Source organism: Drosophila biarmipes, chromosome 3L (assembly GCF_025231255.1).
Source record: "Drosophila biarmipes strain raj3 chromosome 3L, RU_DBia_V1.1, whole genome shotgun sequence".
NCBI classification, from domain to species: Eukaryota; Metazoa; Arthropoda; class Insecta; order Diptera; family Drosophilidae; genus Drosophila; species Drosophila biarmipes.
Window position 1 is genome coordinate 21,749,609 of NC_066613.1, and position 17,213 is coordinate 21,766,821.

The window sequence follows — 17,213 nt, forward strand, 5'->3', positions numbered from 1 at the left end:
GGTGGTGGGTTGGCCGTATTCCACTCCCCTCCCCCACCCTCACACACCTCACCCGCCCAGCGAACATGCAACTTGGGTTGCTTGTTGAATTTTATAAAGCCGTTTCAGAATGCTAATGAGCGCACGCACACAAGCTGCCAGCAGCCAAGGATGATGCTGTATATCCCCCCCTCCACCTTTCCCACGAAAAAAGGGGGCTAGGGAAAGGTGCGACAGGTGAGCCAAGCCGAGCCCAAGGAAAAGGGGGCGTGGCAATCATGTAACACATACAAACACCGCAGACACGTACCGAAAGACAGGGCCGAAAGAGGAGCGGGGCAGCTGAGAGCGAAATAAAAGTGTTATTTGAATTGGCATGGCAGAGCTTGAGAAACTTTCCCGAAGATCCTTGTTGCCGCTGCCACTGCTCTTGAGCTTACGCACAATTTAGCAAAACAACTTGCATGTATTTAGCCCGTAGATACCCATCCTAATGCCCATACCTGGGAAAGGATGTAGTTGGCCCTAAGGGGCTGCAGGGAAATAAAGGAGCCATGCCATCCTGGCCGGCAGAGAGTGTCTGCAGTTAAGTTGGCGGTTGGCTTGTGGCTGGCGTCTTGGATTACCGTAAATAATCTAACTAAATGAGTTACCAAAACGGTCAAAGTTCACATCAAGGTGTTGCCTCGTGTGTCTGTGTCTATCGGTGTGTGTTTGTAATGGGAGCAGATAACAGTATTAGAAGTCCCAGCATATGTCCAGTGATCAGGTGCACGATGATGATGAGGTTATTCCGCCCCCAGGCAATTGCCAAAACTGTAACCGAAAGCTCATTTAAAGGCCAACGACTGGGGGAAGGGGTGGGACAGAGTAAATACAATCCAGGATATCCAGGCAAAGATTATTTGAAATTGAGTAAGGGTTAACTGCACAAAGTGGAACAAGAGGATTGAATTGCTCTCCCACACACGGCGGAGAATGTATTTAAATATCTGTTCGATATATTGATATACATAGGTTTAAATTAAGACCACAGGCTAACGCCCTTTAATAATGAAAATTGATCTTCCAGAATGGGACTCCAAAATTACACTTCCAGAATCCATAACTTGAGTAATTGTAGTCCGATTTTAAAGTGGGATACCTCTATGAGTTTGTATTTAAATTCTCTATCATTTTGCGTTCATATTGTTCCTTTACAAGAAGGTCGAAATTTTAGCCCATTTTCATGTCCGATTTTTATGTTAATCCCATGGATTCCAGAATGGGACTCCAAAATTACACTTCCAAAATCCATAACTTGAGTGATTGTAGTCCGATTTTAAAGTGGGATCCCTCTATGAGTTTGGGTTTGAATTCTCTAATATTCTGCATTTAAAGTGTTCCTTTATAATGGGGTCGAAATTTTGGCCCATTTTCATGTCCGATTTTTATGTTAATCCCATAGCTTCCAGAATGGGACTCCAAAATTACACTTCCAGAATCCGTAACTTCAGTAATTAGAGTCCGATTTTAAAGTGGGATCCCTCTATAAGTTTGGGTTTGAATTCTCTAACATTCTGCATTCAAATTGTTCCTTTACAAAAGGGTCGAAATTTTAACCCATTTTCATGTTCGATTTTTAAGTAAATCCCATGGATTCCAGAATGGGACTCCAAAATTACACTTCCAAAATCCATAACTTGAGTGATTGTAGTCCGATTTTAAAGTGGGATCCCTCTATGAGTTTGGGTTTGAATTCTCTAATATTCTGCATTTAAAGTGTTCCTTTATAATGGGGTCGAAATTTTGGCCCATTTTCATGTCCGATTTTTATGTTAATCCCATAGCTTCCAGAATGGGACTCCAAAATTACACTTCCAGAATCCGTAACTTCAGTAATTAGAGTCCGATTTTAAAGTGGGATCCCTCTATAAGTTTGGGTTTGAATTCTCTAATATTCTGCATTTAAATTGTTCCTTTATAATGGGGTCGAAATTTTAACCCATTTTCATGTCCGATTTTTATGTTAATCCCATGGATTCCAGAATGGGACCCCAAAATTAAACTTCCAGAATCCATTACTTTGTTAATTGGATCCCGATTTTAATGTGGGATACCTCTATGAGTTTGTATTTAAATTCTCTATCATTTTGCGTTCATATTGTTCCTTTACAAGAAGGTCGAAATTTTAGCCCATTTTTATGTCCGATTTTTATGTAAATCTTATGACTTCCAGAATGGGACTCCCAAATTACACTTCCAGAATCCATAACTTGAGTAATTCTAGTCCAATTTTAAAGTGTGATACCTCTATGAGTTTGTAGTTGCATTCTCTAACATTCTGTATTCAAATTATTTCTTTACAAGAAGGTCAACATTTAAACCCATTTTCATGTTCGAATTTTCCCCTTTTCTATTATTGAAAGTATATTTTGAGAACCATACTGCGACTTTAATTGGTACTTCCCATTTCCCATACCATGCCACGTACACTGCTTTATATGCGCATTAAATGAAAACCATTAGATGGGCACCTGAAGGAAATGGAAATGGAAGTCCTGACCCTTCGAAGCCCCGCCTTGAAGTCCAAAGCATTTTCTTATGTCTCTTAATTGCCTCAACCTCAACTGACCTCAGTGCCAGACAGAATGACAAACTACTGTGAATTGCTCTTAAAGTCAGCGGAAGTAAGAAAACAATTGTCCCTGTGTCTCCGGCATCCCCCTGGCCAACCCGCCTCTCAACCCCTCCAGTGACCCCTCTTTAAGCTCCGCCCCTGTTTCCCTTTAGTATTGTTAATATACAAGTTGCAGTCAAGGCTGGAAATGGAGGCGAACATTATATTGTCTATGAGCGGCTAAAAAGCAAAGAAGCCGCAAGCCATGCCGTCAACCTTATGGAAAGGGGGGGCGGAATTTCACCAAACGGGGAGGAGGCGGCTCAACGAAAGTAGCTGACGGCTAACAAAACTTTCAATCCGAGGAGGTAGGCAACGCATATTCAAATGACTTTTTCGTGTAAAAATTTCGAAACAACAAAACAAAAGCGCCCCGAACGAACAATTGCGAGAAGGAATGCAACTTAAGACGACGACAGTGGAGTGCCTCGCGGGTCGAGAGGGGGTGGCGGCATGGTGGCACTGGGGCTGGGGGCGTGGCAGGATGAAGAGGCCGAGGATTCTGGGTCTGAGGCTGGAGCTGCAAGAGAGCCGGCTCTTCTAAGTCCTGGCTACAGCGAAACGTCAAATCCCGAGCGCACTAACAAGCACTTGCAGGCGGCCCAAGACGCCGACTTTGAGCGGTAGGTCCAGACCCATTGAATACCCTTGATTTAGAAATTCATAAGGATATTTAAGAAGTGTTAGAACGAGCACCTAGTATTATAAAAATCCTTGGATTTTGTATAGATTGGATATAGTTCATTGACGATCTTAGGGTTTTTTTTTCCATAAATCCACCTGTCATCTTAGTAGAGCGTGGCATCTTTTCTTCGATCAGTTTCATTCTTGAGTTGTGCCTTAGCCAACCCCCCTTCGCCACCCCTGGCTGACTGCTGTCGTGTGAAGTGGGGCCGCGTGCATGAAACTTTCACAAGTGGCTTCCTGCCTTGGCTCGCCTCGCACTTTATAAGCCTACACAGGCCGGGCGGAGGGCTCTGCTCTTTCGAGGGGGGGCGAAATTGGGATGTCAGAAGAAGGGGCCGGGGCCAGAGGGGTGGTCGGGGTGGAAGGACAAAGCAGAGGCGCCGCCCACGCCTATTTTGCACGTTTTTATGCCTTTGTCTTTGTTTCGTTTCGTTTTGTGTCGTGTCGTTTTCCTGGGCACAAAAATGCATCCTTGAACACGCACACTTAACTGGGCCTGCGTGAGTGGCAACCTCTTTCCTCCCACAATCCCCACCCCTCGGTCTACTTGGGCCCACTACCCACCTTCTACAGGCGGAAAAAATATATTCTAAAAAATTGGTCAGGATCGCTTTGTATATTGGTATCCATAGGAAAGCATTTCCTTTTCAGATATATATTTTCAAAAGCATGTACTAGACTTATTTAAAACATCTACGGATTTCAGCTTTCTTTAAATACACAATTTTCTTTAAAATACACAATTTCTATTAAACCTTTAAAATGGCATTCTGATAAAATAAAGTTTAATTAGATGTTGTATCTTAAAGATTTAATGCAAAAACAATTTCATAATAGTTTCCAGTACAACTTTTCTCCAGATGCTTGTTTTTTGTCCTGTTTTCTTTCCAGCTCGCTGAGGCTACTCAAGCCCGGCATGGAGACATTTCAGAAGACCATGTCGCCACCCCGTCAACGATGTCGAGTCCACCTCGAGTTGTGTGTGTGCGTGCCCTTGCGTTGATGTAAAACCCCCAGCCCCTTGCTGTAGCCCCCCATAACCTCGACCCCACCCACCTAGCCAAAAGAAAACCCCCTTGCTCACCCCATTTCCGCTATCTAGGCGTGGGTCTTGGGTAATTTTATTAATCCAGACACAAGAACAAGGCGCTGGCGAGGAAGCACGAAAAGGGGTTTTTCCCCAACATTTCGGCTAAATATTTAAATGGCCTGGCCATTATGAAAATTTATCGATTTAGTGACAGTTTAAGGACACACATTATGGCCGGCCATTTGTTATGTTTTTATGGTCTCGTCGTATGCCTGCTGCTAATGTCAATTTTTGAGTGTCGTTGCCACATTAAATTCTGCGGCAGCTGGCTAACAAAAAGTCTCGAGTCCCCGCAGAAAGGTGACTTTATTTTATAATTCATTTTATTATTATTATGTAAGAGTGCGGTGCGCAAAGCAATTACAAGGGAGTGAGTGATTAGGGGAGTCTGTGGGGATCATAAAAATATTCCTTCCTTTATTCTGCACATTTTTGGGAGGCTGGGTTTTTCTTTTCATGCGAATACAAACATAAAATGCGCATAAAAATGCGCGGGCAGGGAAAGCGCATGAAATAATCAACAGTAACAATGGCGGGGAAAAGTGAAAAAGTGTGGGGCTGACGTTGACAACATCCAAGTGTGTGTGCACTGGAAATAAAGGATATACATAAAGGATTGTGTGCAATAACCTTTTACCCAAGATTTTTTGAAATAAAATACAAGAATGTTTTGTACGACAGCTAATGTGATAGAATATAGAATTGTGGAAGGGTTCGGTTTGTTAATTTATTGCCTTGAAACACCTATATTGTTACAAATTTAAAATAATTGAAATCGACTTTTAAATAATTAGCTAGATGGCATGTATTGATATTTAAAACAAAAACCCTTTTACACTTTTAAAAAAAAAACTTTAAAAACGTTACGAGTAGAAGGTAAAAAAGGTTACACAAATTAAGATGTTATACAACTTAAGTTGTATAGTATAGTGTTGACCAAAACTCAGATTTCGGCACCTTTCTATGGAAAACCCCTTTAGGAAATGAGAGTAATTATTTAGATCTTGAGCATTATGAACCATTTTTTGCGGTGTGTGTATGTGAGTGACATCTCAACCCGCTTGGCCGATGACTGGGACGCCCTAATGGTCTTTTGCCTCCTGTAACTGACTGATGTTTGGCCCACACACAAACCCACACTTGCCCAGTGCCGCCATAATTAATGATGAAAAATTGCTACACACACACACACACACTCACCCACTTGGACACTCAACATATGCAACAGCAGGAGGAAAAGCGAGGGGAGGGATGGGGAAAATATAAAGCCATTTGGTTTTGTACGGAGGAAATTAACATGAAAAGGGCAAAGCGCAGCTGCCATTCGCGTTTGGCCGAATATGTGAGATCGGTCTAAAGTACCACCCCCAGCCCCCGAAAAACCCCCCAACCAGAGTGGTCAATGCCAGAAGGTCGCCGGGAAACAAGAAAAATCCCCCGCTTCGCCCAAAAAAAAAAACAGAACCCCCACCAAAACCCATAAAGTGGCGCACTAAAGCTGCGAGCTCGGCAAAGTGATTAAATTGAGTTAATTATGTCCACCGAGGGCGAGTGTGTTAGAGCAGGACAAATACGAGTTTGAAGTTGTACATAAATTATTACAAGGATATTAAATGTGGCGCACAAAACAGTGGGATTACCCAAGTATTAAGTGCATATTATCAAAGGCCGTTAAATGCCAGAAATAAAACATTCCGCCTGTGCGAAATTGCTTTAATCAACCCTTAATCTTCATTTGCACCAAAAACACTTTGTCTTTGTTAAATCTTTACCAAGTTCTTTGCTTGTTTTTTATCCAAAAAAATAATTCTCATTTAAAAACCATTTGGCGAGGGGATTTATTTTTGGGGAGTGAGTTGCCATTTCGATTGAGTTATGTGTTATGTCGCGAAAATTTGCCTTACGAAATCGAACTTCTATCCAAAAGTTTATCAAAGCCAAAACATTTAATGGTTGTGCAAAATGTTTCCACCATTTTTTGCTCTTTTATTTCGCTTATCCCTTTGGACCAGCTCGCTTTTTATTTTATTTTTTACGGCCAGTGAGTGTATGGTGGCCCGGCTCTTATCTAAAAACCCGTTAAATTTATTATGCAACGTTGCGCGCGGGTGGAAAATGCGATTTCTCATTCGATACAGATTCAGGTAAACATTCGCCGTGTGTGTCCGGCAAATAAATAAAAGGAAAAATTTTCTGCTGGCGCGTGTAACGCGGAATAAAAACCGAAAAAAACATTAACAAGCGGCGGCGGGAAAAAAATGTAACTTAATTGCCAAACACACACACAGATACGCACACACACACACACACAAAGGGGTGTTGTGTGGTTGTGTTTTCCGCGGGGGGTTTTCCGCGTGGGTCGGAAAACGGGGGCGGACCTTTCTGCTCTTGGCGTGCGTGCGCCGTGCGATATAATTTATGTTTCAATAACTTTCGAAACTCATTGAAAAGTCGCTTATGTTTGCTTCAATGGCAGCAGCAACAGCAAGAAAAACAACAACGTGCACAAGAAGAATGCTAAAAGTACAACAATAAATTGTTTGGATTTACTTATGCGAAGGAGCAAAGGAGGTGGTCGGTGGGCGGAGGTCGGGCGCTGAGTTTTCCTTAGCCGGCGCTGCCATTTCCCATTTTACTCAATTTTTTATTGTTGCTGCACTTGAGCGACCCCGCTTTGTCTTCTCACCCGCAAGAAAATTCCCGCTCAACTTGCAAAAGTTTTTCGCTATTTTCCCTCTCATTCTTTTTTCTGTGAATGTGTTTTGTTTGCCATTTGCTTTCATTTTGTTTTTCCCCGGCTATTGCCTTTTTTCCTATTTTTTTTTTTTTAGGACTTTTCTCCCGCTGCCTCCGCTGTTCATTTTGTGCTCTTAAAATTTATTTGCAAGTTTTCTAATTTGTACTTCACTCAATTTTATTGTAATATACAATCTCATTTGAAGTGAGATATCTCAGGGCATCTATCTAACGCAGAATTGCGCAGATACAGAAAGGAAAAGGGATGAGTACAGAGAAGAAAATGAATTTATTTTCATTTAATCTTCAGTACTTAAGAAATTTGTATATTATTTTTTAATTATGAATAATCTAGAAAAGGCACCATTAAAGTAATTTAATGTAAAATACTGAAAGTCAATTAAATTGTGTCTCTGGTTCAACTTTAAGCATCTTATAACAGGGATTTCTAAAGAAGTAAGAATACGTACAAAAAATAAAAGAGCATTGAAAAATCTACATTTGTTTAAAGAATTTGTTAAAAATGAATTGAAAACCCTTATTCAAAAATTACTGCCTACGCCACTGGCCTAAGATGCACAATTCAGAGGAATTTTCCTGATAAACAAAATTAAACTTTTAATTTATTAACCTTTTTTAATACATTTTTATAGGACTGATTAATAATATAAGTGACATTGCAGCAAACACAAATCTGAACCATAACCATTTTTCTCGCAGTGTAACGAGTTAGCGGAGGTGGCCTATAAGTATGCAATGCCTGCTGATGGCTGATCCTAGCGGCGTATCCTCGTTTCCTGTTTCGGCACCGGGGCGCATATTTATTAACCACACTGTTGACTCTCGCTGTGGCAACTTTGCGTGCAGCTTGTTGCTCTGCCCCCGCCCTTTTACGTCCTCTTTATCCTTCCCTGTCTTCCGGTTTTGAATTTTGTTGTCGCACCTTCTCAGGAATTCTGTTTACATTTATTACTTTGCGCAAGTTTAAGTGAAAAATTTCCATAAACATTCTTTTAAGCGACATAAAGTTTTTATTAAATTTTGCTAGAAATCCCTGACACGATGATATCAGGCAACAGAACGGCACAACGGCGACGGCAACAAATAGAGCTGCGGAATTTACAACTACCAGAGGGTAGAACACCTGCCACCCTTCGAGATACTTTTTTAGGGGTCGTCGCTGGTGGCGGCGGTGGCGGAGGTGGTGGGGAAGTGCCAACTGTTTTACTGTTGGCAGTACGAGATACTGCTCAGCCCAGCTTCTGCTGCACGCAGTTCATAAAAATTTTGCCAGCCAACATGACATGCACAAAGGCGAAAGGACACACGGCTCCTGATCCTGCGAGTGGAAAAGAGTCGGGGGGGCCTGGGCAGAGGTAAAAATAAAAGGAGAGAAATGCAGGAAGGTGGCATAAACTTTCGTCGCTTGTTAACCTGAAAGCTTCGCCGCCACTCCACTGACATTAGATGAAATTCAATTAAAACAAAGATATATTTCGTTGGACGAATTCCGGCAGGAGCAGCAGTTGCTCAAACCGGGCGAACAAAAAATGCCAGAAAAAAGGACTTCCGCGCACTGTGTATACGCCCCATAAAACGCTTAATTAGTGCAAAAAGAAAGCGGAACATAAACACTTGCTAGTTGGGCGGTCTTAAAGTTCTTTGTAGATAATGAAAACGGAATCCCTCAAACATTAAAACAACAACCAGTAGTTAAACGGAATGACTCCTGATGAATTAAATTAAAAGCTGTAGTTAATTTGCATTGAAAAACTTTAAAATTACAGCGCCTGATATGAGCTTAATAAAATGAGTTTTAAACACCATTTACATTTAACCTTAAGCGGATTCATAAACAGCTTAATTAGTTGAGTAAGAAAGCTGTATTTAATTACTTCCGCGTCGAATGGCCTTAAATTTTATTCGGTGTATATTGAAATTGAAATTGACTCGTTTAAATGCCATCTCATTATTCATACTGTCCGCAAAAACCAGCTAATTTACGTTAAGCATTTTTAAATAAGGTCAAAGTACAGGGATTGGACGCTGGGTATCCAGGGGTATGGGCCACGCTCAGCCAACTGAAAGTTGATCGAAACCGCAACAAATGACAAACGTTACGGGGAAAAATACACAACACAGAAATACACAGACACACACGTGACCAAAGGAAAAGCGGGGGCGGGAAAACGGAGTAATTGGTAGGGGAGTAACGCAGGGAAAAAAAATAAAATCAATGAAAATGAAAACCAATTAGCGGTTAACCAAACTGTTCAAATTTGGAAATGGATGCAGTCGTGCATGGCCATAAACAACAACGGCAACAAAGATGGCACAAACGTATCGGGTCGGCAGATGAGCGATGGAGAGGTCAACGGAAAGGTAAAAGGTTGCCGGGGTTACAAATTTATTACACGAAAATAGGAAATAATTAAAATCAGTTCGCATTCGGATACCTTTTGGCGTGGAATGAGGAGAAACTTTCTGATTGATAAATCAAAGGCCGTTTCTAAATGGCCTGGTAAATGTGAACCTATTAAAGAGAAACCAGAGGTACAATAAACCCTGCAAGGTTCTTGTGGTATTTTTGCCACGTTTTCATGTTATAAAAGGCTTATATCTCTTAAAACCCATGTATTTAGTCCGGGAAATCTTCTATATTTTTAGGAATATCCCCCAATTTCCACCAAAACCTCTCCCCATTACTCACCTGGATCTGCGCGTCGTGGGATCCTTCATGACCATAGCCTCTGAGATATCACCATATCGTCCAAAGTAATCGCGTAAGCTCTCTGAAATAAATATAAACAAATGCTGTGAATAATCAATCAAAGCTGGTTTATGGAATGTCCTGGGGTTACACTGAAGTACGGCCATCAAAATCACGACGCCAAAGTTACTAATTTCGTTACGCGTTTAATAAAAGTAAACCGAAAACAAAAAATAAAAAATAAAAGGGGGAATAACGAATTTCGCGTGATGCCCAAATAAACAAACTGGTTGGGGACCCCGAAAATTTCCTCAACCTCCCGGCAGAGGGTCGTCTCCTCCCAAAAGACCTCTTTTCCACACCCTTTGCATACGCAACTGGACATTATTCACATGCATACTCACAGGATGCACTCTAAAAAATATCTTTAAAATTCTTCAAGGACTTATAAAATTGTAAAACTGGAGTTTTAAAATTTATAAATTTATATATTAAAATATTTGGATAAGTTGCTTTCTAGAGTTTTTCTTTTTTTTCTTACAAGGCGCTTTCCTAACAAAAAAATGTAAATTTTGCAGGTCTGAAGATAAGCTTCTCTACAATTCGTTAGAAAACATCAACTAAATTGTTTTTAAAATATTTCTAAAATATTTACCTTAAGTCTTGTAGTATTTTTCTGACTGTAAGCACACACAAAGTACGCAGACCACTTCAGACTCGCTGCTTTGGTTGCCAGCGGCAGCTGTTGTCTGCGGTTTTGCGAGCTAATCTGACTCTGACTCCCGTTTGGAGGATGCGGATGCGGATGCGGATGGAGGATGAAGGATCACGGATGGGGAAGCGCAGGACTCCGTCCGGGTGGAAGCACTTCAGCGGCACGTACGCACACAAACGCAACACTGAAGTTATTCCAACAAAATTGCCAGACAAACGCGGTCAGGGGCGGGGAAGGGGGCCGCACGACAGATACCAAGGCTCGTTGGCTGCGATTTAATGCAGCAAAAACAAGCAAAATAAAACCGATAAAGTCATCTCTCACCCGTCGGCTGCTGGCGAAGGAGCCCTAATCCAGTCGAGTGTCGACGCTGGCGTCATAAATTCAAACTACAATAAAAATTCAATAAAACAAACGATTTTGCCGCTCACGCCGCGTGGCCAAGACGCTCCGGCCATAAATGTGGTGCGAGAAATCGCACCAGCGAACCAGTCCCACCACCACTATCATCACCACCAACATCGCACCACTACCCCGTCCCAGAAATCGCAGCACCGCCAACACACACGCACCAGAAACAAAGCTAGAGCAACTAGTTGCGCCTTGTGTCGATGCAAAAAGATACACTTGAAGAATGAAGTTACAAAAAGTTACCTAGTAAAGTGTACCAAAAATGAAAGGTAGCCAAAATGTTTCACATTTGGTTCAAGTCATTGAAATAAATATTATTTCTCCCTCTATAAAACAGGGATGTTAAAAACCCATAGTCTAAAAAGATTGCAGTATTTATAAATAAATATATTTAATAATTTTCTGATTATTAATATAAGTTCTGGAAAATATATCATATTCTCTCCTAATAGGGAGGAGTTTCCAAAATGATCTTGGGAAAGGAAAGGTATACTATTTCCTAAAAGAATATAATTTTATTCATAGAAAAAAACCTTATTAATTTTAAATCAAGTCATAATTTTTACCAGTTCCTGAATAAAGGGGGTGGAGAAAGGGGTAAAAAAAAGGGTGGGAATGGGGTGGAAAATGGGTGGCTAGGGTGCGGATGGTTCGACACACACCCAGGCAGACAGTCAAGTGGGGGCGATGCAACGCAAAACGCGAAGCTCGTCGCGTGATTTACATAAGTATGCACAATAATTATGAACAATAAAAAACAATTTGTTTGCTTATGACAGTTTTGGAACCATAAATAACAACAGCAACTGGCGCAGCGGTTCGAGTGGCATGTGGACGTGGAAAATGGTAGATGGAAATGGGGAAATGGGAAAGCAGTGTGTGTGTATCTGTGTGAGTGCGTGTGCGGCATGCAAATTGATGGGGCAGCCAAAGGGTTGCGTTCCATTTCGTTACGTTCGTTGCGTATGTGGCGCTGCAAAGTATGCTACACTTTAACTTTTAATGGCCAATTGCCCCTCTATGTCCTTGTTCAAGGGGCCTACCAGGGGAAGGTGGTGTGCCAGGTGGGTGACACTATTCTATGGCCCGACTTGGCCATTAGTTGAAGTTAAGGTGTAAATAAACCAGTTGGAGTAACCCATGCTCCATAGCGGTGATTGAGTGGGTCACAGGAAATGAGAATTCACAGTCCATTCGTTACGGTAGCCATTGAAGTAAGAAAGTCGCTGGCAGGTCTTTTGAAAGCTATCTGAATTGCTATTTCAATTATACAGTAATTTATTGATTTTATTTGATTGATTTTTTACCATTTACGTTAATACTTACGCTTTATTTTTGCTTTGTAAAATTTTAGAGAAATACAGAAAAATCGAAGTTACATTTCTATGTTTAGATATTTTAAAGAGGTTATAACATGTTCTCCCATTTTCCGGAAAATGTAACTACCATTTAATATCATCATCAATCTTCTATAAGAACCCCGATTTATTTTTGATTTACATGTGACTCTCTTCTCAAAAAACCAGATTCGCGGTGAAATGCCAAAATGAAGTCATCATCAACGTGTCAATCAGAGTGCCATATCCCACTGCCGCACACAATGGTTCACACACAGAGCATACCTTTCCGTCCAATTAACCCCTCGCCGTTTCTCACAGTGCACCAACCCCGTCCCCCCTGTTTTGAGGACCCCCCTTCACCTCCCCCCTCTGTCGACCAATGCGACGTTCAGTTTTGAGTGACAGCTGCAAAGTTTGTTTTGCATTTCATATTTGCCAGCTCGTCTGCAGCCCCCGAAAACCCCTTTTCCCACCCATTCAGCAGAGCTCAGTGCCAACTGTCACTTGACCGGCCAAAACCCGCCTCCTGCCACGCCCCCGCCGCACCGCCCGCCTCCAAAGGACCAACATGGCCAATAGAAAAGCTGGCAAACAAAATAAATGTGTAAATGTGAAGAAGCAAAAAACTGTTAAAAATGAAATGAGAAAAAAAAGGAAATGGTCAACAAATTAAAACGCGGCAAAATAAAAATAAAATTAAAATTTATTTGCTACCCAACGGATGGGAAAAAGTACAAATAAAATAAAATGCACATAACAAAAGCGGGGGGGAGATGAAAGGGAAGACGAAAGGAGCAGCGGCGACAAGAGCGAAATATATTGTAACGGGCCAAAAGCCAAACTTGGATTTAATTAAAATGTTTACCACAGTCATTTCATTTTCATAGCCAGCAAACATAAATTTTGAAGGGGAAAGCGTGTGAGGGGGAGCGGGGAAAATGTTTCGAGGACCGCAGAGCGAAACAGCTGCAAGAAAAGGCCAAAAACATTAAAGTTACCGCACCAGGCCAACGCAAAAGTGGAAATTTTGATTGTTGCATTTTTGGTTTGGGGCGAAAACAATAAGCGATAAACAAAATAGGTTCAATCTGGCCAAGAAAATGGATTTGCAGGTAATTAGTTCAAGCAGGCACACACTTTTACGCACACAAGCAAATTTATCCCGAATCCATTTACTGGGATTATTTATAAGAAAACTCGGGGCCCCCCGCAGCCATCCCACCCAAGGCAATCCGTTTTGCGGTTGCAGGCATATTAACCCCTTAACGTCCTGGCAGCCCTTAACCCCTCAACGCCACCCCGGCCCCCAAAAGGTCCCCAATAGGCCACCGCACATGTTGTCAAAAGCACAATGCTGAAACCATAAATTTATGTGCTTTCTATTGTTTTTGCCAAAGAAAGCGGAAGTTGTGTGCTCTCTGCGGTGAGCTTAGGCGGCGGAGGGGGTGGCAGTGGCTGGCAGGGGGACCGGGTGGCCGGGTGGTCCTTGGAAAATGCTGGAAAACTACACAGCAGCAAAACAGCAACAAAAAACAGAACGAGTGAAAAAGGTGTGCGCAAAGGGATTTCAATCAATTGTGAGGCGAACTGAGGCAACTGGCAGTCGGAGCAGCAAAAACTAAAGCTCAGCTTCTGTTCCGTTCGGCTTGGCTCTGCCCCGACCCACACTGAGAGAAAATGTGGTGGAAAATTAAAATTGGAAAGGTAAGTGAGTTTAAAATTAAGTTGGTTTAGCTCTTTTGAACATAGTTAAGTACATTCAATAAATAATTTTAAAAAAAAAGTACAAAATATTTCACATATTATATATCCTAAAAAAAACTTTAATTAGTAATTATAAAAAATATATAAAAAATTAAAAATTTAATTTTAGTACAACATAGAAAAGAGCAATCCCAGGTATAAATTTCTTATTAAACTACAGAAGTATTTTCATCTACCACTTCCACCCTTTATAGTTTGTTTTTCACAAAATCTTATCCAAAACTTACTTAAACACAACGATTTACAATCTTTATTTTTCCCCCAGCGTAACGCTTTGTTGGAAAACGCAAATTGCTATTTTGTCTGAACAGCAAACGAGATGGCAATTCACTGGAAGACAGGGAAACCCAGTGCGAGGCGGAAAGAGACGGGGCTATGGATGAAGAGAGAGACGGGGCGATGGCACCAGACCAGTAGAGCCTGTTGTAACACATCCCGGTCGTAGCATCATTTTTCATGCGCTCCAACAACTTCTGACAAAGGTCGGTCAAGCAAGTCTTAAAAACTTTGCGAGAAGACAACGCACGTTCCGTTCCGTTCCAGCCTCGGCCCCCGGTGACCCCGTGGAATCCTCGCCCGCCTTTCGCTTAGTGAATTACGCCGGCTTTAAGGGGTTAAGGTTGAGCCCCCGAGGGCTACGGGTAACAGTTGTCGCTGTTTGCTCTCCGCCCTAAGCCGTAAATAATAATATTTGGACAAGTTGCCAGGGCGAGAAATCAAAAAGAGCGAATACCCGATGCTCTTAGGGCGATACTACAAGTTTTAATAGAAATAATAGATCTTAAATATATTATAAGGCAGATAGATAGAACCCCATTCAAGCCATAAGACCCAAAAAGTTATCTTTAAAATCTTAACTTTTCCTCCTCTAAAAATAGGTTTAGAAAATAAAACAAACTTTAATCTGCTAAAATATTTTAGACCCCCATTTAATTACTTTACAACTCCCATAGAACAACAACTGAATTAGTTTCAGTCTCGGCACTCGAAAACCAAACATTTATACCGAGATAAGACCCACTTTGATCACTCAGCCTAATCTGGGCCCGTATAAGGAGCAACTGTTTTAATTATGACATGCTTAGAGGAGTTTCAAGCCCCTTTGAAACTTTCGCGGTAAACATCTTCATGCATATGAAACTAAGCTCTCTGATTTGGGATAGATAAATATATGGGAAAAACTTTAGCATACCCATGGCACTCCCCACTCTGGAGAACCCTGCTCCCACTCAAAATCCCCATAACCCTACTCAATGGCTCAAGAATGGAAAACTTGTTTACAAGCGTCAACATTTTCACCTGATCTACGGTGGATGTTGGCCCAACTTAGTGCGATTTATGGCGATGGCAAGTCATAGACTTATGGATTGCTATAACTTGCAAAACGGCACTTACCATAATTGCATTGGATATTGGAGATTTTTGGGGGGGAGGCGATGGTGCAAATACATCTGAGTCGGCAACTTTGAATAATTTATGTGAGCTGTGTTCAAAGTTGAGACGCACAAATTAAAATCAACGCACCAAATGATTGATGAATGACCGGGCCGGGCTGCTGCGGACGAGTGTTCCGTATCTGGATGCGCCTTTGTTCGGGTCAAGTCATTTAAATACGGACAATGGGTCACCAAACACAAGGTGGGCAAACTCCAAGCTAAACAGAATGTCAAAAATCAAAGTCCAAAGTTGATAGAAAACAAAGGCCAGAAAGTAGGCAAGTTGAAGGAGCGCTGGTTAAACAAAAGGCGGTGAAAACTTTCCACGCACACAAAGCCGAAACTTTCGGACCAGAAAGAAAGTGGAAGTGGGTGTTTTCTTATCTCTGCAAGACACAGGGTCCGGGCTCCAGGAGCCGGGAGCCAGCACCCAGGGCAGCTTCAAAAGCATGCTAATGTCCAGCCCTGGCCGCAATACGCCCACCACGTAAACAAGGGCGCACAAAAGGGGGTCCAGTGGAGACAAAGATCCAGGCAAGAGCCGAGAAGTCAAGCACAAAAAGGGTCAAGATGGTCCTGAACGGGGGGCCTGGGTTCCCCCAGCAGCTGTCCTCCACGCAGGATATGCGCCGAAGACGAGGACGACTGCGAACGCATACGAATCAATTGATTTGGGGAAGTGCGGCGGGGTGAAAGGTCTCGGTCTCGGTCTCAGTCTCAGTCTCAGTTGCCCACTGAATGCAAAGTCGCCCCAGCTCGTTTCCTATTCCGTCTCTGCACTCGGACTTTTTTGTTGCCAATGCAGCCAAGTGGAATAAATTTCCAGCAGTCAAGGTAAATCGTCGTGGAAATCACTGAAAGCAAATTAAAAAGTAACAGCCAGGAGAAGGGGCGAAAGGATGACCAAAGCCAGGTGAAGTATGTAGATAGATATGCCACCACTCACTCAATCACTGGGAAAAATAGAGACTTAGTTTATTGAAAAAGTACTTGAAAAGTTATTAGAAGTTTTAAGCCCCTTTTATTAAGCCTTGGTTACAGATAGATCATTTAACCCCTTGTGGTTTCTTATATTAAAGATACGACTCTTTATTAAAGATACGTTTTTAAACTATTCGATAACTTGTCAAACATGAATGAAATAAAGGAATCAAAGTTGTGATAACTTTATTTTCCTTTTATTCTAGAAATTTTTATTATAAATGGTATTTAAAAGGACCATAAAATCCCTTATTTTTCTCTCAATGCTCCATGATATATTTTCTATATAGAGAGACAGAGTCAATAAGGATGATGGGGATTGAGGAACAAAAGGGTCAAGCGTTCGACGCAATAAACCAAAATGCGACTATCGGGCCAAATGGAGGCGGTGCCCGGAAAGATGGGGGAGCTCTAAAGGATTTCCTTATAAATTATTGTGAATTTATGCGAATCACTTCCAGTTGGATTGCCGCCGCGATGGCGATGACGCAGCCTCGCCCCTTGCCGCACTGGAACAGGGACTGGCAACAGGATGGGGCAGGAAAGCCGCCGAGGATTTTAACTTTATAATTGAATCCATTACTTAAGAACGTGCGTCCAAGATTTCGACGTATTAAAGTGTTGGCAGCCCCATCCGCATCTCAGTCTTTCCACCCAAAAGGCAACCCCATCCATCCCAGAAAATCTCCACCGCTGATTGCCAAG

General features: G+C 41.9%; 1 protein-coding gene across 8 annotated transcripts in view; it reads right to left on the minus strand.

Moving 5' to 3' along the window:
* Nucleotides 1–17,213, minus strand: part of LOC108034824 (RNA-binding protein Musashi homolog Rbp6) — a 179,488-nt gene that overhangs the window by 107,453 nt on the left and 54,822 nt on the right. For all 8 annotated transcript variants that reach the window (XR_007763802.1, XM_017109923.3, XM_044095118.2 and 5 more), the window contains exon 4: nucleotides 9,862–9,943. Coding sequence is in view for 7 of the 8 variants with exons in the window: in XM_017109923.3 (XP_016965412.1) it covers nucleotides 9,862–9,943 (82 nt within the window). In the remaining variant the exon portion in view is untranslated. The remainder of the gene's footprint in view (nucleotides 1–9,861; nucleotides 9,944–17,213) is intronic.